This window comes from Chiloscyllium plagiosum, unplaced genomic scaffold (assembly GCF_037043375.1).
Source record: "Chiloscyllium plagiosum isolate Xiang-an unplaced genomic scaffold, Cpla_swu_hap1 HiC_scaffold_12, whole genome shotgun sequence".
NCBI lineage: Eukaryota > Metazoa > Chordata > Chondrichthyes > Orectolobiformes > Hemiscylliidae > Chiloscyllium > Chiloscyllium plagiosum.
In genome coordinates this window covers 3,162,027-3,189,492 of record NW_028270150.1, presented here as the reverse complement: position 1 = coordinate 3,189,492, position 27,466 = coordinate 3,162,027, and the positions used below count along the sequence as shown (strand labels likewise).

Sequence of the window (27,466 nt, the reverse complement as noted above, 5' to 3'; positions counted from 1 at the left end):
TTGGTTTTGCTCATGCTGGGTATCGGGTCCTTCGTCCTGGTGAGTTGTTGTCTGAGGGTGGCTGTTGGTTTGTGTGCTGTTATGAGTCCTAGTGGTCGCAGTAGTCCGGCTGTCAGTTCTGAAATGCTCCTGATGTATGGTAGTGTGGCTAGTCCTTTGGGTTGCGGCATGTCCTCGTTCCGTTGTCTTTCCCTTAGGCATCTGTTGATGAAATTGCGGGGGTATCCGTTTTTGGCGAATACATTGTATAGGTGTTCTTCTTCCTCTTTTTGCAGTTCTGGTGTGCTGCAGTGTGTTGTGGCCCTTTTGAACAGTGTCTTGATGCAACTTCTTTTGTGTGTGTTGGGGTGGTTGCTTTCATAGTTTAGATCTTGGTCTGTGTGTGTGGCTTTCCTGTGTACCTTAGTGGTGAATTCTCTGTTCGGTGTTCTCTGTACCATCACGTCTAGGAATGGGAGTTGGTTATCCTTTTCTCCCTCTCTAGTGAATCAGATTCCTGTGAGTGTGGCGTTGATGATCCGGTGTGTGTTCTCTATTTCTGTGTTTTTAATGATTACAAAGGTGTCATCCACATATCTGACCCAGAGTTTGGGTTGAATTTGCGGTAAGACTGTTTGTTCTAACCTTTGCATTACTGCTTCTGCTATGAGTCCCGAGATTGGTGATCCCATGGGTGTTCCGTTGATTTGTTCGTATATCTGGTTGTTGAATGTGAAGTGTGTTGTGAGGCACAGGTCCAGTAGTTTAAGTATGCCGTCTTTGTTGATAGGTTCACCATCCTGTTGTCTGTTCTGTATGTCCAGCAGGTTGGCTATTGTTTCTCTGGCTAGGGTTTGGTCAATAGAGGTGAACAGTGCCGTTACATCGAATGAGACCATAGTTTCTTCCTTGTCTGTGTGTATATTTCTGATGATGTCCAAGAATTCCTGTGTTGATTGTATAGATTGTCTGGATCCGCTGATCAGGTGTTTCAGTTTCTGCTGTAGTTCTTTAGCTAGTTTGTGTGATGGTGTTCCTGGTAGTGATACTATGGTCTGAGTGGGGTGTCTGGTTTGTGCACTTTAGGTAGTCCATAGAATCTGGGGGTGTTGTTGCTTTCAGGTTTCATTCTTTGTAGGTCTGACCTCGTTATCTGTCCGTTTTTTTGTAGGTTCCTCAGTGTGTTATTTATCCTATTGGTGAGCTGTGGGGTGGGGTCAAACTCTCTCTTTTGGGAGGTGTTGGTATCTGCAAGTAATTGTTGTGCTTTTTGGGTGTACTCTGCTTTGTCCAGGATGACCTCATTCTGCCTTTGTCTGCTGGTAGTATGATTATGTTCTTATCATTTCTTAGTGATTTTAGTGCTTCCCTCTCCTTGGTGTTGAGGTTATGTGTTTGTCTTTTCCTTGTTATCGGGCGTACGATACTTTGTCTCACTGTTTGTTGTGTCTCTTCTGTCAGTCCATTGTTCCTGAGTGTGCATTCTAGTGCTGCTAGGAAGTCTGCTGTCATGGCGTCCCTGTGGTTGTAGTTGAGTCCCTTGGCCAGTATTGTTCTTTCCGTGTCTGTGAGCTGTCTGTGGGAGAGGTTATCGGCGGCACAGTGGTTAGTACTGCTGCCTCACTGCGCCAGAGACCCGGGTTCAATTCCCGCCTCAGGCGACTGACTGTGTGGAGTTTGCACGTTCTCCCCGTGTCTGTGTGGGTTTCCTCCGGGTGCTCCGGTTTCCTCCCACAGTCCAAAGATGTGCAGGTCAGGTGAATTGGCCATGCTAAATTGCCCGTGGTGTTAGGTAAGGGGTAAATGTAGGGGTATGGGTGGGTTGCGCTTCGGCGGGGCGGTGTGGACTTGTTGGGCCAAAGGGCCTGTTTCCACACTGTAAGTAATCTAATCTAATCTATATTGTTTCTAACCCAGGTGTGTGTTGTGGTGTCCTCTCTGTTGTGTGTTAGTTTGGCCATTTTTTCTTTTAGTGCCGTTTTTTTGTGGTGTGTTGTCCTGTTCTGTCCTATGGTGACAGCCTGTTCTATGGTCCGGGTCCATTCCTGATTGGTGGTTTTTGAAATTAACGAGTTTTGGCGCGCAATTTCTTGTCTGTATCTGTGAAGTCTGTTGTGAGCGTCTGTAATCATTACCTGGATCATCCTGAATCCGTTCTGTCTGGCTGTGTCCCTGGCTTGTGGGTTGTTGACTGGTGGTCTGTATCTGACACATGGTGGAAGGATTCGATTCTTTCGGCATTCATGCAGGAACCGGAGTTGTTCGTATGTGGCGCTTAGGCGGTTGGCACAGGATTCCCATTTCCTGGCTTGTCTTAGCATCTCTCGCCCGTAGGTGTTCAAAGTTTGGGTGAAGATTTGTAGCTCGGGTGCTCGTTGTTGTGGTTCTGTTCGCCCAGCTGGGAATTTGTGTTGCAGATGTTTCGTCCCCTGTCTAGGTGACATCCTCAGTGCTTGGGAGCCTCCTGTGAAGCGCTTCTGTGGTGTTTCCTCCGACGTTTATAGTGGCCTGTCCCTGCCGCTTCTGGTTGTCAGTTTCAGCTGTCCGTTGCAGTGGCCGGTATATTGGGGCCAGGCTGATGTGCTTATTGATTGAATCTGTGGATGAGTGCTGTGCCTCTAGGAATTCCCTGGCTGTTCTCTGTTTGGCTTGTCCTATAATAGTACTATATAATAGTATAATAATAGACAATACTACTATTATAGGACAAGCCAAACAGAGAACAGCCAGGGAATTCCTAGAGGCATGGCACTCATCCACAGATTCAATCAATAAACCCATCGATCTGGACCCAATATACCGGCCACTGCAACTGACAGCTGGAACTGACAACCGGAAGCGGCAGATACAAATCACTATAAATGCCGGAGGAAAGATCACAGAAGCGCTTCACAGGAGACTCCCAAGCACTGAGGATGTCACCTAGACAGGAGGCGAAACGTTTGCAACACAAATTCCCAGCTCGGCGAACAGAACCACAACAACGAGCACCCGAGCTACAAATCTTCTCACAGTGTAGTTTGGTATTTGTTGGTTAGCATTAGATTGCTGACTTGGAGACCAGGGAAGTGGAGCTACTGGGACTGAGTCCACATGAACAGAGTGGCAGGAGAGGGCTTCCTGATCAAATGACTGTTTGTCTGATCTCCCTCCTGTCAGTGTCAGTGTGATCATTATTACTGCTTTACCTGTGCCTGAAGCATTGCGGTCTGTGGCAGAATTAACTGGGTATGTTAATTTAAGACTGAGATCGATAGGAAGGGAATCTGGGTAATAGAGAAAAGGCAAGAAAATGGAGATCAGTCAAAACCTCACTGAATGGAAGAACAGACTCAGTGGGCTGAGTGGCCTACAGATCTGCTCCTACATCTTATGATCTCATGGGAAAGATGAACCAGGATGAGAGTAAGGAAGCTCCTGTAAAACATACACCAGCTGGGTGTAATGACCTGCTTATGTTGTAAATTGACTGTAATTCTAGCAATAATTCACTGACTGTTCAATGGTGTCACAATGGGAGTTCTGTTGAAATGTGTGATCGTGTTGGAGTTCAGAGAGTGACTGGGAACTGCAGGATTTGGATTTTCTGTCCCGTGTCTTGTTCTGCAACTCTCCCTTAATCCAGTTTCACAGCTACCTGCAGACTAGCAGCCTGTTGGCTAGTGATGGGAATCTAATGGACGCAGAACGTGTCCACTTCTGCCAGGAGATTCTGGATCTGGCTCAGCGGCAAGCTAATGGGCAAGGTAAGGCCAGGAAACATCCACCATCTAAACGCAGAGAGGAATTACACCACCCTGTTTGATCAGAGGCATCACTGGGGTTGGGTAGGGTGGGCAGCTCCAGGGTGTGTTTGGGTTGGGGGAGAGGGGTTATCGTACATTGTAACTGCCGTGCTGTGCTCTCTGTTTTCAGATGACTGGTTGGTGCTGCCCATGGATGGCTTTGTCCAACTGAAGAGGTTATGCTTCAATCCAGCATGTGCTGTGGTGCATGTCGGAGGGTACCTGGACATTGAGCTGACTGTGAACAGCCTCATGCCTCTCCCCATGCACCTAGATCAACTCTCCATTCACCTGCACCTCACTGTGAGCAAAGACCCATTCAAGAGAAGCAGCGAGTTTGGGAGCCGCAATCGGAATATGAGTGGGATCTTCCTGTTCCCAAGTGAGCCCAGTGGCCACGCCTTCCCCCGGAATAACCAGCCTTCCGTGGAGCTGTATGAGCTTTATGACCGGAGCCTGTCAGACAGCTCACTCAACTCCAGCGGCATTATCTGCAAGAACATGCACCTACTGCTGCGGAGGCAGGAGAGCAGCAGCTCCCTCGAGCGACCCTCGGAACTGCCTCTGGACGATTCTGCACACTCCTTACGCACCACCAATATCCTGCTGCAGCCAGGAGCCAACATCATACACTTCAGCACTCAGGCCAGTGCTTTTCCACCCCGCTGACTACAATTCTGCATTGTTCTTTGTATAACCCGGTTAGGGAGGAGCTGGGCTGGGGGCCGCTGGCTGTGGAGGAGATAGCTAGGGGAAAGAGAGACAAAGAGCCCCTGAGTGGAGAAAAGGCAGGTGTCCACCTGAAATCAGAACAACAGCCAGAGGTAGCAGAGGGGAAGCAGCAATGACAGAGGACGCAGAGCTGAGTCAGCAATCAGCAGTCACGAGCAGATCAGTCACTTGTTAGGGGACATTTTACGGGTGCCAGTGCCACGACCAGCGAGAAAGTGATGAGAGCAATCAGCACAAGGAACCCTGTACTGCCCAGGGAGGGTCAGTGTGTGTGTGGGACTGTCCCCCAGTGAGGGTCAGTGTGTGTGCAGGACTGTCCCCCAGTGAGGGTCAGTGTGTGTGTGGGACTGTCCCCCAGTGAGGGTCAGTGTGTGTGTGGGACTGTACCCCCAGTGAGGGCCAGTCTGTGTGGGACAGTACCCCCAGTGAGGGCCAGTCTGTGTGGGACTGTCCTCCAGTGAGGGTCAGTGTGTGTGCAGGACTGTCCCCAGTGAGAGTGTGTGTGTGTGTGTGTGGGACTGTCCCCCAGTGAGGGTCAGTGTGTGTGGGACTGTCCCCCAGTGAGGGTCAGTGTGTGTGGGACTGTCCCCGAGTGAGGGTCAGTGTGTGTGGGACTGTCCCCCAGTGAGGGCCAGTGTGTGTGTGGGACTGTCCCCCAGTGAGGGCCAGTGTGTGTGTGGGACTGTCCCCCAGTGAGGGCCAGTGTGTGTGTGGGACTGTCCCCCAGTGAGGGCCAGTGTGTGTGTGGGACTGTCCCCCAGTGAGGGCCAGTGTGTGTGTGGGACTGTCCCCCAGTGAGGGCCAGTGTGTGTGTGGGACTGTCCCCCAGTGAGGGCCAGTGTGTGTGTGGGACTGTCCCCCAGTGAGGGTCAGTGTGTGTGTGGGACTGTCCCTCCAGTGAGGGCCAGTGTGTGTGTGTGGGACTGTCCCCCAGTAAGGGTCAGTGTGTGTGGGACTGACCCCCAGTGAGGGCCAGTGTTTGTGTGGGACTGTCCCCCAGTGAGGGCCAGTGTGTGTGAGGGACTGTCCCCCAGTGAGGGCCAGTGTGTGTGAGGGACTGTCCCCCAGTGAGGGCCAGTGTGTGTGAGGGACTGTCCCCCAGTGAGGGCCAGTGTGTGTGAGGGACTGTCCCCCAGTGAGGGCCAGTGTGTGTGTGGGACTGTCCCCCAGTGAGGGCCAGTGTGTGTGTGGGACTGTCCCCCAGTGAGGGCCAGTGTGTGTGTGGGACTGTCCCCCAGTGAGGGCCAGTGTGTGTGTGGGACTGTCCCCCAGTGAGGGCCAGTGTGTGTGTGGGACTGTCCCCCAGTGAGGGCCAGTGTGTGTGTGGGACTGTCCCCCAGTGAGGGCCAGTGTGTGTGTGGGACTGTCCCCCAGTGAGGGTCAGTCTGTGAGGGACTGTCCTACGGTGAGGGTCAGTGTGTGTGTGGGACTCTCCCCCAGTGAGGGTCAGTGTGTGTGTGGGATTCTCCCCCAGTGAGGGTCAGTGTGTGTGTGGGACTGTCCTATGGTGAGGGTCAGTGTGTGTGTGGGACTGTACCCCAGTGAGGGCCAGTGTGTGTGAGGGACTGTCCCCCAGTGAGGGCCAGTGTGTGTGTGTGGGACTGTCCCCCAGTGAGGGCCAGTGTGTGTGTGGGACTGTCCCCCAGTGAGGGCCAGTGTGTGTGTGGGACTGTCCCTCAGTGAGGGCCAGTGTGTGTGTGGGACTGTCCCTCAGTGAGGGCCAGTGTGTGTGTGGGACTGTCCCTCAGTGAGGGCCAGTGTGTGTGTGGGACTGTCCCCCAGTGAGGGCCAGTGTGTGTGTGGGACTGTCCCCCAGTGAGGGCCAGTGTGTGTGTGGGACTGTCCCCCAGTGAGGGCCAGTGTGTGTGTGGGACTGTCCCCCAGTGAGGGCCAGTGTGTGTGTGGGACTGTCCCCCAGTGAGGGCCAGTGTGTGTGTGGGACTGTCCCCCAGTGAGGGCCAGTGTGTGTGTGGGACTGTCCCCCAGTGAGGGCCAGTGTGTGTGTGGGACTGTCCCCCAGTGAGGGCCAGTGTGTGTGTGGGACTGTCCCCCAGTGAGGGCCAGTGTGTGTGTGGGACTGTCCCCCAGTGAGGGCCAGTGTGTGTGTGGGACTGTCCCCCAGTGAGGGCCAGTGTGTGTGTGGGACTGTCCCCCAGTGAGGGCCAGTGTGCGTGTGGGACTGTCCCCAAGTGAGGGCCAGTGTGCGTGTGGGACTGTCCCCCAGTGAGGGCCAGTGTGTGTGTGGGACTGTCCCCCAGTGAGGGCCAGTGTGTGTGTGGGACTGTCCCCCAGTGAGGGCCAGTGTGTGTGTGGGACTGTCCCCCAGTGAGGGCCAGTGTGTGTGTGGGACTGTCCCCCAGTGAGGGTCAGTGTGTGTGGGACTGTCCTACGGTGAGGGTCAGTGTGTGTGTGGGACTCTCCCCCAGTGAGGGTCAGTGTGTGTGTGGGACCCTCACCCAGTGAGGGTCAGTGTGTGTGTGGGACTGTCCTATGGTGAGGGTCAGTGTGTGTGTGGGACTGTCCCCCAGTGAGGGCCAGTGTGTGTGAGGGACTGTCCCCCAGTGAGGGCCAGTGTGTGTGTGGGACTGTCCCCCAGTGAGGGCCAGTGTGTGTGTGGGACTGTCCCCCAGTGAGGGCCAGTCTGTGAGGGACTGTCCTACGGTGAGGGTCAGTGTGTGTGTGGGACTCTCCCCCAGTGAGGGTCAGTGTGTGTGTGGGACTGTCCCCCAGTGAGGGTCAGTGTGTGTGTGGGACTGTCCCCCAGTGAGGGCCAGTGTGTGTGTGGGACTGTCCCCCAGTGAGGGCCAGTGTGTGTGTGGGACTGTCCCCCAGTGAGGGCCAGTGTGTGTGTGGGACTGTCCCCCAGTGAGGGCCAGTGTGTGTGTGGGACTGTCCCCCAGTGAGGGCCAGTGTGTGTGTGGGACTGTCCCCCAGTGAGGGCCAGTGTGTGTGTGGGACTGTCCCCCAGTGAGGGCCAGTGTGTGTGTGGGACTGTCCCCCAGTGAGGGCCAGTGTGTGTGTGGGACTGTCCCCCAGTGAGGGTCAGTGTGTGTGGGACTGTCCCCCAGTGAGGGTCAGTGTGTGTGTGTGGGACTGTCCCCCAGTGAGGGCCAGTGTGTGTGGGACTGTCCCCCAGTGAGGGTCAGTGTGTGTGTGGGACTGTCCCCCAGTGAGGGTCAGTGTGTGTGTGGGACTGTCCCCCAGTGAGGGCCAGTGTGTGTGGGACTGTCCTACGGTGAGGGTCAGTGTGTGTGTGGGACTCTCCCCCAGTGAGGGTCAGTGTGTGTGTGGGAATCTCCCCCAGTGAGGGTCAGTGTGTGTGTGGGACTGTCCTATGGTGAGGGTCAGTGTGTGTGTGGGACTGTACCCCAGTGAGGGCCAGTGTGTGTGAGGGACTTTCCCCCAGTGAGGGCCAGTGTGTGTGTGGGACTGTCCCCCAGTGAGGGTCAGTGTGTGTTTGGGACTGTCCCCCAGTGAGGGCCAGTGTGTGTGTGGGACTGTCCCCCAGTGAGGGCCAGTGTGTGTGTGGGACTGTCCCCCAGTGAGGGTCAGTGTGTGTGTGGGACTGTCCCCCAGTGAGGGTCCGTGTATGTGTGGGACTGTCCCCCAGTGAGGGTCAGTGTGTGTGTGGGACTGTCCCCCAGTGAGGGTCAGTGTGTGTGTGGGACTGTCCCCCAGTGAGGGTCAGTGTGTGTGTGGGACTGTCCCCCAGTGAGGGTCAGTGTGTGTGTGGGACTGTCCCCCAGTGAGGGCCAGTGTGTGTGTGGGACTGTCCTCCAGTGAGGGTCAGTGTGTGTGGGACTGTCCCCCAGTGAGGGTCAGTGTGTGTGTGTGGGACTGTCCCCAAGTGAGGGTCAGTGTGTGTGGGACTGTCCCCCAGTGAGGGTCAGTGTGTGTGTGGGACTGTCCCCCAGTGAGGGTCAGTGTGTGTGTGGGACTGTCCCCCAGAGAGGGTCAGTGTGTGTGTGTGACTCTCCCCCAGTGAGGGTCAGTGTGTGTGTGGAACTCTCCCCCAGTGAGGGTCAGTGTGTGTGTGGGACTGGCCTATGGTGAGGGTCAGTGTGTGTGTGGGACTGTCCCCCAGTGAGGGCCAGTGTGTGTGTGGGACTGTCCCCCAGTGAGGGTCAGTGTGTGTGTGGGACTGTCCCCCAGTGAGAGTCAGTGTGTGTGTGGGACTGTCCCCCAGTGAGGGTCAGTGTGTGTGTGGGACTGTCCCCCAGTGAGGGTCAGTCTGTGAGGGACTGTCCTACGGTGAGGGTCAGTGTGTGTGTGGGACTCTCCCCCAGTGAGGGTCAGTGTGTGTGTGGGACTGTCCCCCAGTGAGGGCCAGTGTGTGTGTGGGACTGTCCCCCAGTGAGGGTCAGTGTGTGTGGGACTGTCCCCCAGTGAGGGTCAGTGTGTGTGTGTGGGACTGTCCCCCAGTGAGGGTCAGTGTGTGTGGGACTCTCCCCCAGTGAGGGTCAGTGTGTGTGTGGGACTCTCCCCCAGTGAGGGTCAGTGTGTGTGTGGGACTGTCCTATGGTGAGGGTCAGTGTGTGTGTGGGACTGTACCCCAGTGAGGGCCAGTGTGTGTGAGGGACTGTCCCCCAGTGAGGGCCAGTGTGTGTGTGTGGGACTGTCCCCCAGTGAGGGCCAGTGTGTGTGTGGGACTGTCCCCCAGTGAGGGCCAGTGTGTGTGTGGGACTGTCCCCCAGTGAGGGCCAGTGTGTGTGTGGGACTGTCCCCCAGTGAGAGTCAGTGTGTGTGTGGGACTGTCCCCCAGTGAGGGTCAGTGTGTGTGTGGGACTGTCCCCCAGAGAGGGTCAGTGTGTGTGTATGACTCTCCCCCAGTGAGGGTCAGTGTGTGTGTGGAACTCTCCCCCAGTGAGGGTCAGTGTGTGTGTGGGACTGGCCTATGGTGAGGGTCAGTGTGTGTGTGGGACTGTCCCCCAGTGAGGGCCAGTGTGTGTGTGGGACTGTCCCCCAGTGAGGGTCAGTGTGTGTGTGGGACTGTCCCCCAGTGAGAGTCAGTGTGTGTGTGGGACTGTCCCCCAGTGAGGGTCAGTGTGTGTGTGGGACTGTCCCCCAGTGAGGGTCAGTCTGTGAGGGACTGTCCTACGGTGAGGGTCAGTGTGTGTGTGGGACTCTCCCCCAGTGAGGGTCAGTGTGTGTGTGGGACTCTCCCCCAGTGAGGGTCAGTGTGTGTGTGGGACTGTCCCCCAGTGAGGGCCAGTGTGTGTGTGGGACTGTCCCCCAGTGAGGGTCAGTGTGTGTGGGACTGTCCCCCAGTGAGGGTCAGTGTGTGTGTGTGGGACTGTCCCCCAGTGAGGGTCAGTGTGTGTGGGACTCTCCCCCAGTGAGGGTCAGTGTGTGTGTGGGACTGTCCCCCAGTGAGGGCCAGTGTGTGTGTGGGACTGTCCCCCAGTGAGGGTCAGTGTGTGTGGGACTGTCCCCCAGTGAGGGTCAGTGTGTGTGTGTGGGACTGTCCCCCAGTGAGGGTCAGTGTGTGTGGGACTCTCCCCCAGTGAGGGTCAGTGTGTGTGTGGGACTCTCCCCCAGTGAGGGTCAGTGTGTGTGTGGGACTGTCCTATGGTGAGGGTCAGTGTGTGTGTGGGACTGTACCCCAGTGAGGGCCAGTGTGTGTGAGGGACTGTCCCCCAGTGAGGGCCAGTGTGTGTGTGTGGGACTGTCCCCCAGTGAGGGCCAGTGTGTGTGTGGGACTGTCCCCCAGTGAGGGCCAGTGTGTGTGTGGGACTGTCCCCCAGTGAGGGCCAGTGTGTGTGTGGGACTGTCCCCCAGTGAGGGCCAGTGTGTGTGTGGGACTGTCCCCCAGTGAGGGTCAGTGTGTGTGTGGGACTGTCCCCCAGTGAGGGTCAGTGTGTGTGTGGGACTGTCCCCCAGAGAGGGTCAGTGTGTGTGTATGACTCTCCCCCAGTGAGGGTCAGTGTGTGTGTGGAACTCTCCCCCAGTGAGGGTCAGTGTGTGTGTGGGACTGGCCTATGGTGAGGGTCAGTGTGTGTGTGGGACTGTCCCCCAGTGAGGGCCAGTGTGTGTGTGGGACTGTCCCCCAGTGAGGGTCAGTGTGTGTGTGGGACTGTCCCCCAGTGAGAGTCAGTGTGTGTGTGGGACTGTCCCCCAGTGAGGGTCAGTGTGTGTGTGGGACTGTCCCCCAGTGAGGGTCAGTCTGTGAGGGACTGTCCTACGGTGAGGGTCAGTGTGTGTGTGGGACTCTCCCCCAGTGAGGGTCAGTGTGTGTGTGGGACTGTCCCCCAGTGAGGGCCAGTGTGTGTGTGGGACTGTCCCCCAGTGAGGGTCAGTGTGTGTGGGACTGTCCCCCAGTGAGGGTCAGTGTGTGTGTGTGGGACTGTCCCCCAGTGAGGGTCAGTGTGTGTGGGACTCTCCCCCAGTGAGGGTCAGTGTGTGTGTGGGACTCTCCCCCAGTGAGGGTCAGTGTGTGTGTGGGACTGTCCTATGGTGAGGGTCAGTGTGTGTGTGGGACTGTACCCCAGTGAGGGCCAGTGTGTGTGAGGGACTGTCCCCCAGTGAGGGCCAGTGTGTGTGTGTGGGACTGTCCCCCAGTGAGGGCCAGTGTGTGTGTGGGACTGTCCCCCAGTGAGGGCCAGTGTGTGTGTGGGACTGTCCCCCAGTGAGGGCCAGTGTGTGTGTGGGACTGTCCCCCAGTGAGAGTCAGTGTGTGTGTGGGACTGTCCCCCAGTGAGGGTCAGTGTGTGTGTGGGACTGTCCCCCAGTGAGGGTCAGTCTGTGAGGGACTTTCCTACGGTGAGGGTCAGTGTGTGTGTGGGACTCTCCCCCAGTGAGGGTCAGTGTGTGTGTGGGACTGTCCCCCAGTGAGGGCCAGTGTGTGTGTGGGACTGTCCCCCAGTGAGGGTCAGTGTGTGTGGGACTGTCCCCCAGTGAGGGTCAGTGTGTGTGTGTGGGACTGTCCCCCAGTGAGGGTCAGTGTGTGTGGGACTCTCCCCCAGTGAGGGTCAGTGTGTGTGTGGGACTCTCCCCCAGTGAGGGTCAGTGTGTGTGTGGGACTGTCCTATGGTGAGGGTCAGTGTGTGTGTGGGACTGTACCCCAGTGAGGGCCAGTGTGTGTGAGGGACTGTCCCCCAGTGAGGGCCAGTGTGTGTGTGTGGGACTGTCCCCCAGTGAGGGCCAGTGTGTGTGTGGGACTGTCCCCCAGTGAGGGCCAGTGTGTGTGTGGGACTGTCCCCCAGTGAGGGCCAGTGTGTGTGTGGGACTGTCCCCCAGTGAGGGCCAGTGTGTGTGTGGGACTGTCCCCCAGTGAGGGCCAGTGTGTGTGTGGGACTGTCCCCCAGTGAGGGCCAGTGTGTGTGTGGGACTGTCCCCCAGTGAGGGCCAGTGTGTGTGTGGGACTGTCCCCCAGTGAGGGCCAGTGTGTGTGTGGGACTCTCCCCCAGTGAGGGTCAGTGTGTGTGTGGGACTGTCCCCCAGTGAGGGCCAGTGTGTGTGTGGGACTGTCCTATGGTGAGGGTCAGTGTGTGTGTGGGACTGTCCTATGGTGAGGGTCAGTGTGTGTGTGGGACTGTCCCCCAGTGAGGGTCAGTGTGTGTGTGGGACTGTCCCCCAGTGAGGGTCAGTGTGTGTGTGGGACTGTCCCCCAGTGAGGGTCAGTGTGTGTGTGTGGGACTGTCCCCCAGTGAGGGTCAGTGTGTGTGTGTGGGACTGTCCCCCAGTGAGGGTCAGTGTGTGTGTGTGGGACTGTCCCCCAGTGAGGGTCAGTGTGTGTGTGTGGGACTGTCCCCCAATGAGGGTCAGTGTGTGTGTGGGACTGTCCCCCAGTGAGGGTCAGTGTGTGTGTGGGACTGTCCCCCAGTGAGGGTCAGTGTGTGTGTGTGGGACTGTCCCCCAGTGAGGGTCAGTGTGTGTGTGTGGGACTGTCCCCCAGTGAGGGTCAGTGTGTGTGTGGGACTGTCCCCCAGTGAGGGTCAGTGTGTGTGTGTGGGACTGTCCCCCAGTGAGGGTCAGTGTGTGTGTGGGACTGTCCCCCAGTGAGGGTCAGTGTGTGTGTGGGACTGTCCCCCAGTGAGGGTCAGTGTGTGTGTGTGGGACTGTCTCCCAGTGAGTGTTCGAGCATTCAGATGTATGCAGGGTCATGTTGCAGTACCGTGCGGTTGGTGCCTGGTTGGGCATATGTTGCTGTGTTTTGTTGAAGCCTCATTCCATGTAATCTTTTTGTGTAGGCGAAGGAAGCTGGGATCTACACCCTGCGCCAGCTCTCTGCCTCCATGGGAGTAGTACAGTTCAGTCTTCCTCACATCTATCCTATCATTCAATACGAAGTATATTCTCAGGAACCTCAGCTCAAAGTAGAGCCAATGACCGGTGAGTCTAGTGGAATTTAATTGAAAGTGGAACATGAGCCGACTATTGAGGCCATCCAACCTGCTCTGATATTCAGTTGGGTCGAAGCCACAAACTCTGTGCCACGTTTCCTCACGATATCCATGCCCCTTTGTGTCATTGTTTTCCAACAACCTGTTGATCTCTGTCTTAAACCTGCTCCATGACTGAGCTTCCACAGCTCTCCTGAGGTAGAGGGACCCAAAGATTGACCGCCCACTGAGTGAAGAAATTCCTTCTTGTCTCAGTCTTTATTTCAGGGTCAGTGTAGTCCATTTCTGTCCCCAGGTTTCAAACACTCCAGCCAGGGAAACCCATCTGTCCACATCATGTGGGCATATTCACATCAATTCCTGTTGCAGCTGTATAAACCTTTAGTTAGGCCACAGTGGAGTACTGTGTACCGTTCTAGTCACCACGCAATAGGAAGCATGTGGAGGTTTTGGAAAGGATGCAAAGGAGGTTATACCGGGATGTTGCCTGGTTTGGAGGGTGTTATTTATAAGAAGAGGTAAGACAACTGAGATTGCTTTTGCGACAGAATTGGAGACTGAAGGGCAATCTGATAGAATTATATACAATTCTGACGGGTATGAATAGGGAATAGGGATAGGCAAGCAGATAGGATTAGTTTAGAATGGTAACATGGTCAGCACAGACCTAGTGGGCTGAAGGGTCTGTTCTGTATTTCATCCACCCTGTCATGTCCTGTGAGTGGTTTCAATTAACTCATCTGTCACTTTTCAAAGCTCCAGGGAGTATGCACCCAGTCTTCTGAGTGTGTCGCGGTGAGGAGGGGGCTCCCTGAGAGGGTCGCGGTGAGGAGAGGGGTGTCTGAGAAGGTCACGGGTGAGGAGACGGGTCCCTGAGAGGGTCACAGTGAGGAGAGGGCTCCCTGAGAGGATCGCGGTGAGGAGAGGGGTGTCTGACAAGGTCACGGTGAGGAGACGGGTCCCTGAGAGGGTGACGGTGAGGAGAGAGTCACGGTGAGGGGAGGGGTGTCTGAGCGGGTCACGGTGAGGAGAGGGGTGTCTGAGGGGGTCACGGTGAGGAGAGGGGTGTCTGAGCGGGTCACGGTGAGATGAGAGGTGTCTGAGCGGGTCACGGTGAGGGGAGGGGTGTCTGAGAGGGTCACGGTGAGGGAAGGGGTGTCTGAGCGGGTCACGGTGAGGGGAGGGGTGTCTGAGCGGGTCACGGTGAGGGGAAGGGTGTCTGAGAGGATCACGGGGAGGGATGTCTGAGCGGGTCACGGTGAGGGGAGGGGTGTCTGAGAGGATCACGGGGAGGGATGTCTGAGCGGGTCACGGTGAGATGAGAGGTGTCTGAGCGGGTCACAGTGAGGAGAGGGGTGTCTGAAGGGGTTACGGTGAGGAGAGGGGTGTCTGAGAGGGTCACCGTGAGAAGAGGGGTGTTTGAGGGGGTCACAGGGAGGCGTGTCTGAGAGGATCACGGGGAGGGGTGTCTGAGCGGGTCACGGTGAGGAGAGGGTCACGGTGAGGGGAGGGGTGTCTGAGCGGGTCACGGTGAGGAGAGGGTCACGGTGAGGGGAGGGGTGTCTGAGAGGATCACTGGGAGGGGTGTCTGAGCGGGTCACGGTGAGGGGAGGGGTGTCTGAGAGGGTCACGGTGAGGAGAGGGTCACGGTGAGGAGAGGGGTGTCTGAAGGGGTCACGGTGAGGAGAGGGGTGTCTGAGCGGGTCACAGTGAGGGGAGAGGTGTCTGAGAGGGTCACGGTGAGGGGAAGGTCACGGTGAGGGGAGGGGTGTCTGAGCGGGTCACGGTGAGGGGAGGGGTGTCTGAGAGGGTCACGGGGAGGGGTGTCTGAGAGGGTCACTGTGAGAGGAGGGGTGTCTGAGGGGGTCACGGTGAGGAGAGGGGTGTCTGAGCGGGTCACGGTGAGGGGAGGGGTGTCTGAGGGGGTCACGGGGAGAGGAGGGGTGACTGAGGGGGTCACGGTGAGGAGAGGGTCACTGTGAGAGGAGGAGAGTCTGAGGGGGTCACGGTGAGGAGAGGGGTGTCTGAGGGGGTCACGGGGAGAGGAGGGGTGTCTGAGAGGGTCACGGTGAGGAGAGGGTCACGGTGAGGGGAGGGGTGACTGAGGGGCTTACGTTGAGGGAGGGGTGTCTGAGAGGGTCACGGGGAGGTGAGGGTTCTCAGAGGGTAGAGCCAATTCACTCAAACAAGGGGAAGGCTCCATCTTCTTCAGCATTGAAATAGTTTGCCTGAGAGAGATGGGTGCAGTGCGGCACTCCCTCAGTACTGACCCTCCGACAAAGCGGCACTCCCTCAGCACTGACCCTCGGACAGTGCGGCACTCCCTCAGTACTGACTCTCCAACAGTGCGGCACTCCCTCAGTACTGACCCTCCGACAAAGCGGCACTCCCTCAGCACTGACCCTCGGACAGTGCGGCGCTCCCTCAGTACTGACCCTCCGACAGTGCGGCTCTCCCTCAGGACTGACCCTCCGACAGTGCGGCTCTCCCTCAGGACTGACCCTCCGACAGTGCGGCTCTCCCTCAGTACTGACCCTCCGACAGTGCGGCACTCCCTCAGTACTGACCCTCCGACAGTGCGGCACACCCTCAGTACTGACCCTCCGACAGTGCGGCTCTCCCTCAGTACTGACCCTCCGACAGTGCGGCACTCCCTCAGTACTGACCTTCCGACAGTGCGACACTCCCTCAGTACTGACCCTCCGACAGTGCAGCGCTCCCTCAGTACTGACCCTCCGACAGTGCGGCTCTCCCTCAGGACTGACCCTCCGACAGTGCGGCTCTCCCTCAGTACTGACCCTCCGACAGTGCGGCTCTCCCTCAGTACTGACCCTCCGACAGGGCGGCGCTCCCTCAGTACTGACCCTCCGACAGTGCGGCTCTCCCTCAGCACTGACCATCTGACAGTGTGGCACTCCCTCAGTACTGACCCTCTGACGGTGCTGCACTCCCTCAGCACTGACCCTCTGACAGTGCGGCACTCCCTCAGCACTGACCCTCTGACAGTGCTGCACTCCCTCAGCACTGACCCTCTGACAGTGCGGCACACCCTCAGTACTGACCCTCTGACAGTGCTGCACTCCCTCAGTACTGACCCTCTGACGGTGCTGCACTCCCTCAGCACTGACCCTCTGACGGTGCTGCACTCCCTCAGCACTGACCCTCTGACAGTGCGGCACTCCCTCAGCACTGACCCTCTGACAGTGCGGCACTCCCTCAGCACTGACCCTCTGACAGTGCTGCACTCCCTCAGCACTGACCCTCTGACAGTGCGGCACACCCTCAGTACTGACCCTCTGACAGTGCGGCTCTCCCTCAGTACTGACCCTCTGACAGTGCGGCTCTCCCTCAGTCCTGACCCTCTGACAGTGCGGCTCTCCCTCAGTCCTGACCCTCTGACGGTGCGGCACTCCTTCAGTACTGACCCTCTGACGGTGCGGCACTCCCTCAGTACTGACCCTCTGACAGTGCGGCACTCCTTCAGTACTGACCCTCTGACAGTGCGGCACTCCTTCAGTACTGACCCTCTGACAGTGCAGCACTCCTTCAGTACTGACCCTCTGACAGTGCGGCACTCTCTCAGTACTGACCCTCTGACAGTGCGGCCCTCCCTCAGTACTGACCCTCTGACGGTGCTGCACTCCCTCAGTATTTCACTGTGCAATCAACCAGAATTTTGTGCTTTTGTCTCTTGAGTGAGGTTTGAAGTGTCCACCATCTGACTCGGTTGAGTGTGTGAACTGTGTTTGAATCTAGGGTGATATGACTGTTCCCGCGGAGTTATTGCAGTTGGCTCACGTTGAATAGCCTGTGCTGAGTAATAACTGTCTGTCTCCCTTTTATTCAGACAACCTCCTGGCAGGTATTTCTCAACAAGTGAAGTTCACCATCCAGACAGGCCATTACTCTGTAAAGAATGGAGACGCACTGCAGCTCAGTATCACTGACACACTGCCAATCCTGCACTCAGCCAGCAGCACTGCCACAGTTTCAACCAACAGTGGGGGTGAGTGAGTCACTGATCGGATCCTCGGAGACTGGGGGGTATATGGGAGCAGCTGTGGGACATTGGCTGGCAGCTTGTACTGAGGCAGTGTCTTACAGATCAAACCTCTGTGCCTGTTGCCCAGTCGGGCCCTGAGTTCCATTCCATTGTACTGTTAGTGTCACTTTCATTTGTAACAACAAGGAGCAAACAGAATATTAAATAATAACAGAACACTTAAAGAATATGAAAGCTGACAGTACTGAAGCATGACTTTTCACCTTTCCGGAGAGTGTTTGATGGGGATACAGTGTAGAGGGAGCTTTACTCTGTACCTAACTCCGTGCTGTCCCTGTCCTGGGAGTGTTTGATGGGGGACAGTGTAGAGGGAGCTTTACTCTGTACCTAACCCAGTGCTGTCCCTGTCCTGGGAGTGTTTGATGGGGGACAGTGTAGAGGGAGCTTTACTCTGTACCTAACCCCGTGCTGTCCCTGTCCTGGGAGTGTTTGATGGGGGACAGTGTAGAGGGAGCTTTACTCTGTACCTAACCCAGTGTAGAGGGAGCTTTACTCTGTACCTAACCCAGTGCTGTCCCTGTTCTGGGAGTGTTTGATGGGGGACAGTGTAGAGAGAGCTTTACTCTGTATCTAACCCTGTGCTGTCCCTGTCCCTGGGAGTGTTTGATGGGGGACAGTGTAGAGGTAGCTTTACTCTGTACCTAACCCCGCGCTGTCCCTGTCCCTGGGAGTGTTTGATGGGGGACAGTGTAGAGGGAGCTTTACTCTGGCCCTGACAGCATTGTGTTTGTTTCCTAGGAGTACAGGATTGTTGCATTAACAATTTAAATGACAGGGGGGTGAGCAGTTTTCCAAGCTCTCAGCTCAGATGATAGTTTTTACAATTTGATTTTAAGGGAACTGTTCTTTCTTTTTTAAATAGACAAAATCTCTGAGGCTCCGTTATCCATCCAATCATCTGGAAAGATTACCAGTATCTCTCTGCCCCTGGCTGCTGCCTACCATCAGATTGAGTTTGAATTGCGTGTCATCTGTCACCTGCCGTCCACACTACCAACGCCCCCTGACTCTGAGAGACCCAGCACTGAGATAAAAGCAGCTCGCAGAGGACTCGACAAAACTAAATTGGAGAGCCCGTGTATGACCTCTATCGAGCAGAAGGTCAATCAGAGGGAGAGGGCAACAGCTGGGCTGGGTGGGGTGGGGAGAGGTTGTGTGTGGTGAGGGAACTCTGTATGGGGGTCTGTGTGTGTGTGTGGGGGGGGGGGGGGGTTTGGCGTGGGTGGGAGGAGGATGGGTGGAAAATGGAATGTCAGAGGAACCGGGAGGGGGAGGGCAGTTGTTGGGGCAGGAGATAGGTAAGGGTTTGTTGGCAAGGGAAGTGGGTCTCAACACTTCTGGTAATGTTTCCCAAACCCCTCCTGTCACCTCAGGCCTGACATCTCCTGTCACTCCCCACACTCCACCATTCCTCCCTCTGCTCCAAACCTGATGTTCAATACCCATTCTCCCTCTGCCACCTGGAACAGGCTGTTGGTCATGGGGTGGGGGAGCTTACAGATTGTGTGGCTATCATTTCAGGGAGAGTTTACATTTTAGTAGTGGGTTAGGTGGGGTTGTTGAGTTTGGTTTGGGATGGTAGGGAAATGTCAGCTCAGATTTGGGATGATGTTGGGTGTGGGGGTCTGTCAATTTGTGCATGCTGGGTTTGGGGTGTGGGTTATTGGGTTTGGGGAGTGGGCTGTTGGATTTGGGGAGTGGGCTGTTGGGTTTGGGGAGTGGGCTGTTGGGTTTGGGGAGTGGGCTGTTGGATTTGGGGAGTGGGCTGTTGGATTTGGGGAGTGGGCTGTTGGTTTTGGGGGGATGGGCTGTTGGGTTTGGGGGGGATGGGCTGTTGATTTCGGGGGGATGGGCTGTTGGGTTTGGGGGGATGGGCTGTTGGGTTTGGGGGGGATGGGCTGTTGGGTTTGGGGGGGATGGGCTGTTGGGTTTGGGGGGGATGGGCTGTTGGGTTTGGGGGGGATGGGCTGTTGGGTTTGGGGGGGATGGGCTGTTGGGTTTGGGGGGGATGGGCTGTTGATTTCGGGGGGATGGGCTGTTGGGTTGGGGGGGGTGGGCTGTTGGGTTTGGGGGGGGTGGGCTGTTGGGTTTGGGGGGGGTGGGCTGTTGGGTTTGGGGGGGATGGGCTGTTGGGTTTGGGGGGATGGGCTGTTGGATTTCGGGGGGGTGGGCTGTTGGGTTTGGGGGGATGGGCTGTTGGATTTCGGGGGGGTGGGCTGTTGGGTTTGGGGGGGGTGGGCTGTTGGGTTTGGGGGGATGGGCTGTTGGATTTCGGGGGGGTGGGCTGTTGGGTTTGGGGGGATGGGCTGTCTATGGTGGTCTGTCCTTGTGTTGTGGTCATGTTGGTAACAGCTCTCTGTTTGTTTAATGCAGATCACCGTCGACTGCCCCTGGTCCATTTACTCTTCACTGGTCTCCTTGACCTTCAACATTCCGTTCAGTGCTAAACATTTGCTTCTGTCATCAGGCCGAAGGTAAAGCCCTTCCTTATGCTCATTCCAGTCTTTGGGAATGTTGACTGAGTGGGGAGGGGAATAGAAGAAATTGGGGTTTAGTTGTAATTGGAGCCGGTGGTGAGAGCGAGAGGGCGAGAGTGGGGACAGGGCTGGTGGGAGAGTGGGGGGGGGAGGGGGACGAGAGTGGGGGACGGAGCCGGGGTGGGGGACGGAGGGGGGGGGGAGAGCGGGGACGGAGCCGGGGGGGAGAGCGGGGACGGAGCCGGGGGAGAGAGGGGGCTAGTGGGGGTTGGTGCTGGGGGGATAGGGGGAGAATGGGGGTTAGAGCCAGGGTGAGGAGGGGGAGAATGGATGTTAGAGCCTGGGGGGAGAGGGGGAAGAGTGGGGACAGAGGCAGGGGGAGGAGAGGGTGAGAGTGGGGACGGAGGCAGGGGGGGGAGGGTGAGAGTGGGGACGGAGGCAGGGGGGGGGAGAGGGTGAGAGAGGTGTCTGGGGGAAGAGGTGTATTAGGGGCAGAAAAAATCTGCAGATGCTGGAATCCAAGGTGGAAAGGCAGGAGGCTGGGAGAACACAGGCAGGCAGCATCAGGAGGAAGAGAGGTCGACATTTTAGGTGTAACCCTACTCCAAGTCCTGATGCTGTGTGGCTTGCTGTATTCTTGCAGGCTCCTGCTCCTCTATTCTGGTATTAGAGGCAGTACATAGAAGGTTCCCTCAGCTGAACCTGAGCAGGGAGGGATTGTTTTATGATGAGAGATGAGTGGTTGGGCCTTAGAAGAACAAGAGGTGACCTTATAGTCTAGATGCTGCAGACAGGTTATTTCTCGTTGTGGGGGAGTCTAGGACAAAAGGGCATAATCTCAGATTGTGAGTCGCTCATTTAAAACAGAGATAAGGAAATATATTTTTCCTTATATAATGTTATATAATGGAACAACATGGACTCGTATGGTCAAATTTGTGTTACTGGCTATACTGAGTATTTTGATTTGTTCCAGTGGGTCTCCTCTGCATAATGCATCTCTCTCTCTCTCTCTCTCTCTCTTTCTTGCTCTGTAGGAAATATCTGCAAGTGTGTGTTCACAACTTGTCTGAAATTGGGTTCCAGTTATTTGACCCTCAGTTGGAAGAAGTCACAAAGAACTCAGATCTGACCTTTGTGTCATTGAATTCCCTCAAACAGCAGGTAAGACTCCTACAGTCTGGAAGAAGGTTTACCTCTAACTGAGATTGAAACTCTCTGGGTTCCCACTCTGTTCCCCTGGACAGAAGGTGCAGGAAATTGTGGGGGTTTGATTTGCCAACGGTCAAGTCCTGTCCTCTTGGGAGTGAGATCAGATGCTGGGCCACTGACCCCTTCCCCCAGCCTGAAGTGCGATTGTCATTTCAACACTGGGTGAGGCCATTCATCTACTATCCCTGTGCCCTCCAATTCCATTGTCTTATTCCTCCCCTACATTTTTTCTAGTCATTGTACTCTTTATTCCATAGCCCTTAAAATGAAGTGAGATATATCAATTACTCTTCCAATAATCGTGTAAAAACATCATCATTTCTCACCTTTATTCTGCTAGTGGTAATCTCAACCTGCATCCTGGTAACTGATTCACTAACCAGTGATCATCCTCAATCAGTGTCCCCAATTACTGATTCACTTTTCATGAAGGTTCATGGTGTTTTATTATTGCTATAAATTTGGAAGCTTGGGTTCTGAAGTAAACCGAACCAAATGTGGATTTACATTTGGTTTGCATTTCTCTTTGTATGTGTTAAGGTTTATGTGTAAAGATTTCATTCCATTTGTAAGTTGTATGCGTGGTGCACAGTTGTCCAGAAATTTACTTACAAGAAGACTTAGAAACAATGCCTAAGAGAGAGAGAAATTAGGTTGTTGCACAGCAGCAAAGTGTCCTGTGACATGGGGAGACAGGTATAGGTTCATACAACACAGAAACCGACCCTTCGGTCCAACTCATCCATGCTGACCAGATTTCCCAAACTAGTCCCATTTAACTGCATTTGGCCCATAACTCTAAAGTTTTCCTATTCATGTAATTGTCCAAATGTCTTTTAAATGCTGTAAACTGTACCTGCACCGAGAGCCATCCCGAAGCTCTGACTATGTAGGTCATTCAGGGAGGAATAGCCAGTGAGAAAAGCCGTGCAGTTTAGCAGTCTGCAGAACAGTCAGGGCAGGAGAGCAGAAGTTCTGAATAGCTTCATGTCAGTACGGAGAAGGGGAAGGGATGGCTGAGTGGTATTATCACTGGACTGTTAACCCAGAGATCCAGGTCATGTCCTGGGGACCTGGGCTTGAATCCTGCTACAGCAGGTGGTGGAATTTGAATTCAATAAAAATCTGGAATTAAGAATCTGACAATGACCACGAAACCATTGTCGGAAAAAACCAACTGGTTCATTGAATGTCCTTGAGGGAAGGAAACTGCCATCCTTACCCAGTCTGGCCTACACCTAACTCCAGACCCACAGCAATGGGGTTGACTCTTAGCCCATCCCTAATTGCCCAGAAGGTGGCTGTCAGTGCTGACCCAGCCAGCGACCCCCTCTTCCCATGAATGAATAAAGAAACAAAAAGTTTCAGCATCAATATGCAGTAGAAGAGGGGTTGAAGGAATCAGTGTTCTGAAGTGAATGGTTTCAGGGTCTCCTGAACGAAGTGGACAATATTAAATATCAGATTCACCTTCAGCAATCCAAGTCCACAATATAGGTGGCTTACTCATGTGTGTGGGGGGATGGGGGAGGGGGGAGCAGGTCAAAAACTCTCACTGAGTTACAAACAGTTGTAACTTTAATCTACAAATTACTGTTACACGCCACACTCTCAGTGGATGATTAACCTATCACTAACTTTGGTAAGTCAAGTGTTCTAATTCCTAACTAAATGTTTAAACCTGGCTGCGCAATCTCAAAACAAAATATAACCTTCCTAAAGTTCAGCAGATAAATTTATTCAAAGCTAAATCCATGCTTCCTGATAAAAATAATTAACGTATTTTCCTAACAGTGTCACATTATAGTTGAAGTGCCTAACTTTTTAATTACATGCTATTTATTGAGAGCTAATGTCTTGATTGATCAGAAGGTGCAAATCTGACCCCCGACTTCACAAATGTGACCTGACTGTGATCCTGGTCAGCGTCCTGGTACTCTATAAAAGGTTTATTGACTGGTACTGACAGGGTTTTGAGTTCTGACCTGAAGCTATGTGGAGACCCTGCTATTTTTGGGAGTCCTCTGTGCTCAATTGCACTTAATCTCAGAGCATTACATTCAAGAGACAACTTTTCCTTCGTCAAAGGGGAAAGATCATCCTTTGAATGTTCCATTTCCTGCTCTGGGATATCTGTGCAATGTGGTAATGTTCCATACTATGGCCTATTGGGCTTGATCTGTTTGTATACCTTTTCTCACCATTATAACATTTTATTTTGTTTAATTTTACTTTATTTCATCATTAAATCGGTGGTGGCAATCACTCACTAATGAGCCTGATTCCCACTGGGGAAATTCCGTGTCACTGGTCCTGGGCTCTGTGGGTCTTGTGTCGCTGATAGGCCCAATGCTCCGACCACACCTTGGGCAGGTGTTTCCGGGAGGTGGAGTTGGTCCTTGGCCTTGAGATCCCTGGCATTCCTTTCTCTGAATCCTTTTCTGTATTTCCGTTTGCTGCTGGGTGTTTTCAAAGAATTAGGTCCTTTTGGATAGGAGCTTCCTCCAAGTCAGTTTCTTCTGAGCAAGGCTCTCCCATGCATTGACATCCATGTTAGATTTCCCGGGAAACCTTCAGGAAGATTTTGTAATACTTCCTCTGTCCTCCTGTTATCCGAGTGCCTGCCCTGAGCTGGGTCAAGATGGCTTGCTTTGGCAATAGGAACTCCGGTGTCCTACACACGAGGCCGGCCCAGCGGAGTTAGTCATAGAGTCAGAGATGTACAGCCCTGAAACAGACCCTTCGGTCCAACTCGTCCATGCCGACCAGATATCCTAATTAATCTAGTCCCATTTGCCGTATCCCTCAAAGCCCTTCCGATTTGGATGCTTTTTAAATGTTGCAGTTGTACCAGCCTCCACCACTTCCTCTGGCAGCTCATTCCATACATGCACCACCCTCTGTGTGAAAAGGTTGCCCCTTAGGTCTCTTTTATATCATTCCCCTCTCACCCTAAACTTATGCCCTGTAGTTCTGGTCTTCCCCACTCCAGGAAACTACCTTGTCTATTTACCCTATCCATGTCCTACATGATTTTATAAACCGCTATAAGGTCACCCCTCAGCCTCCAATGCTTAAGGGAAAACAGCCCCAGCCTATTCAACCTCTCCCTATAGCTCAAACCCTCCAACCCTGGCAACATCCTTGTAAATCTTTTCTGAACCCTTTCAAGTTTCACAACTTCTTTCCAATAGGAAGGAGACCAGAATTGCACGCAATATTCCAACAGTTGCCTAACCAATGTCCTGTACAGCCGCAACATGACTTCCCAAAGCCTGTACTCAATGCTCTGAACAGTAAAAGAAAACATAACAAATGCCGCCTTCACTATCCTATCTATCTGCAACTCCACTTTCAAGGAGCTATGAACCTGCATTCCAAGGTCTCTTTGTTCAGCAACACTCCCTGGGACCTTACCATTAAGTGTATAAGTCCTGCTAAGATTTGCTTTCCCAAAATGCAGCACCTCACATTTATCTAAATTAAACTCCATCTGCCACTCCTCAGCCCATTGGCCCATCTGGTGAGAATCCTGTATAATCTGAGGTAACCTTCTTCACTGTCCACTACACCTCCAATTTTGGTGTCATCTGCAAACTCACTAACTATACCTCCTGTGTTTGCATCCAAATCATTTATATAAATGACCAACAAGAGTAGACCCAGTACTGATCCTTGTGGCACTCTATTGGTCGCTGACCTCCAGTCTGAAAAACAACCCTTCACCACCACCACCACCTTCTGTATTCTACCTTCGAGTTAGTTCTATATTCACATGGCTAGTTCTCCCTGTATTCCATGAGCTCTAACCTTGCTAACCACTCTCCAATGGTGAACCTTGTCGAACACCTTACTGAAGTCCATATAGATCATGTCCACTGCTCTGCCCTCATTTAATCCTCTTCGTTACATCTTCAGAAAATTCCATCAAGTTTGTGAGACATGATTTTCCACGCACAAAGCCATGTTGACTATCCCTAATCAATCCTTAACTTTCCAAAGAATCCTCAGGATTCCCTTCAATGACTTGCCCATCACCAGTTTCAGATGATCATAGACTTGATGCTGGTGCTGTTAGCTGCTTCAAGGACCCTGATGTTAGTACAGCAATCCTCCCAGCTGATGCAGAGGATCTCTGTCAACAACATTGATGGGACTTCTCCAGGACCTTGAGGTAGAATCTATTCACAGTCCAGGTTTCTGAGCCATGTCGAAGAGTTGGAAGGATGACTGCCTTATACATTTGGATCTCGGTATCAGCACGGGCTGCCACAGATGTCAAAGCCTCTCACCCTTAGGCATTTGTACGCAACTCTCACACATTGGATGTGATGTTGAATCTCCATATTGATGTCAGCCTCAGCTGAGAGGTAGCTTCCCAGGTAAGTCACCGTTGACCTTAAAGGGGGAATTAAACGAAACGTGCTCTGGGACAGGTAAAGGATTTGAGTCCTCCCCAGGTTGAGGCTGAGGCCAATTCTTTGCTATGTTTCCGTGAAGGTATTCAGTGAGGTTTGAAGGTTTCCTTCTGAGAGAGCAGAGATAACATTGTCACCACATATTGATGTTCCACAAGTGAGGTCAGTGTTTGGTTCTTGTTAGGGTTTAACCATCCATCCTGTGGACAATGTCCACACCACTTGGAACCGTGTTCTTGACAAGATGAAGAATGGTGGTGATGAAGATTCAGAAAAGGATCAGGGCACTGACACATCCCTGCTCAACTTCATCTTGACCTTGAAGGATTCTGCCATATTACCGTCTGTGAGGATCATTGCTGATATCTTGGAGTGGAGGAGGTGGAGAAAGTTGCTGAATTTCACTCAACAGCTAGCCTTTGATAGCACTTCCGAGTGACTGAGTCAAAAGCCTTGGTCAGGTCGTTAAAGACCATATAGATTGACTGGTGTTGTTCCTGGTATTTCTCTTGGAGTTGCTGAGCAATGAAAATCATGTCCATAATTCCATAATTCGGTTGGAGGTCATACTGACTTTCAGGAAGGATTTCCTCTGAGACTGGGAAACGGTGCCTAGTGAGGATTTGGGTGATGATCACCCCGGTGATGGAGAGTAGAGAGATTTCTCAATAGTTCCCACAGTCCACTTTGTTTCCTTTCTTGAAGACGGTGGTGGTGGCAGGGAATTCTTTTTTGTCCCAGGTTTTCTGGACCAGTTGATGGAGATAACGGTAAGATCTGTTCCACCAAGTTTGAGCATCTTTGCTGGAATCCTATCAACTCCTGCTGCTTTTCCATTCTTCATGTGTCGAATGGCACCTTCAATTTCTGCCACATTAAGTGGGAGTCCAAGATTACCACTGATAGGAAGCTGGGGCATTTCATAGAACATAGAACAGTACAGCACAGAACAGGCCCTTCAGCCCACGATGTTGTGCCGACCACTGATCCTCATGTATGCACCTTCAAATTTCTGTGACCATATGTATGTCGAGGAGTCTCTTAAATGTCCCCAATGACCCTGCCTCCACAACTGCTGCTGGCAACGCATTCCATGCTCTCACAACTCTCTGTGTAAAGAGCCCGCCTCTGACATCCCCTCTATACTTTCCTCCAACCAGCTTAAAACTATGACCCCTCGTGTTAGTCATTTCTGCCCTGGGAAATAGTCTCTGGCTATCGACTCTATCTATGCTTCTCATTACCTTGTATACCTCAATTAGGTCCCCTCTCCTCCTCCTTTTCTCCAATGAAACAAGTCCGAGCTCAGTCAACCTCTCCTCATAAGATAATCCCTCCAGTCCAGGCAGCATCCTGGTAAACCTCCTCTGAACCCTCTCCAAAGCATCCACATCTTTCCTATAATAGGGCGACCAGAACTGGACGCAGTATTCCAAGTGCGGTCGAACCAAAATTTTATAGAGCTGCAACAAGATCTCACAACTCTTAAACTCAATACCCCTGTTAATGAAAGCCAAAACACCATATGCTTTCTTAACAACCCTGTCCACTTGGGTGGCCATTTTAAGGGATCTATGTACCTGCACTCCAAGATCCCTCTGTTCCTCCACACTGCCAAGAATCCTATCCTTAATCCTGTACTCAGCTTTCAAATTTGACCTTCCAAAATGCATCACCTCACATTTATCCAGGTTGAACTCCATCTGCCACCTCTCAGCTCATCTCTGCATCCTGTCAATGTCCCGCTGCAGCCTACAACAGCCCTCTATACTGTCAACGACACCTCCAACCTTTGTGTCATCTGCAAACTTGCTGACCCATCCTTCAATCCCCTCATTCAAGTCATTAATAAAAATTACAAACAGTAGAGGCCCAAGGACAGAGCCCTGTGGAACACCACTCACCACAGACTTCCAGGCAGAATATTTTCCTTCTACTACCTCTCGCTGTCTTCTGTTGGCCAGCCAATTCTGTATCCAGACAGCTATGTTCCCCTGTATCCCATTCCTCCTGACCTTCTGAATGAGCCTACCATGGGGAACCTTATCAAATGCCCTGCTAAAGTCCATATACACCACATCCACAGCTCGACCCTCATCAACTTTTCTAGTCACATCCTCAAAGAACTCGATAAGGTTTGTGAGGCATGACCTACCCCTCACAAAGCCGTGTTGACTGCATTTAATCAAGCCATGCTCTTCCAGATGGTCATAAATCCTATCCCTCAGAATCCTTTCTAAGACCTTGCAGACGACAGACGTGAGACTTACTGGTCTGGAATTGCCGGGGATTTCCCTATTTCCTTTCTTGAAGAGAGGAATTACATTTGCCTCTCTCCAGACCTCAGGTACGACTCCAGTGGAGAGCGAGGATGCAAAGATCTTCACAAGTGGCGAAGCAATTGCATTTCTCGTTTCCCAAAGCAGCCGAGGAAAAATCTGGTCCGGGCCTGGCGCCT

At 53.7% G+C, this 27,466-nt stretch overlaps 1 protein-coding gene across 1 annotated transcript in view; it reads left to right on the top strand.

Moving 5' to 3' along the window:
- The window catches only part of trappc10 (trafficking protein particle complex subunit 10), a 148,300-nt gene that overhangs the window by 88,005 nt on the left and 32,829 nt on the right, over positions 1 to 27,466 (top strand). Inside the window, exons 13-19 of the mRNA XM_087992426.1 lie at positions 3,613 to 3,725; positions 3,895 to 4,409; positions 12,686 to 12,827; positions 16,686 to 16,844; positions 17,764 to 18,002; positions 19,275 to 19,375; positions 20,416 to 20,542. Coding sequence (XP_087848552.1) covers positions 3,613 to 3,725; positions 3,895 to 4,409; positions 12,686 to 12,827; positions 16,686 to 16,844; positions 17,764 to 18,002; positions 19,275 to 19,375; positions 20,416 to 20,542 — 1,396 coding nt within the window. The remainder of the gene's footprint in view (positions 1 to 3,612; positions 3,726 to 3,894; positions 4,410 to 12,685; positions 12,828 to 16,685; positions 16,845 to 17,763; positions 18,003 to 19,274; positions 19,376 to 20,415; positions 20,543 to 27,466) is intronic.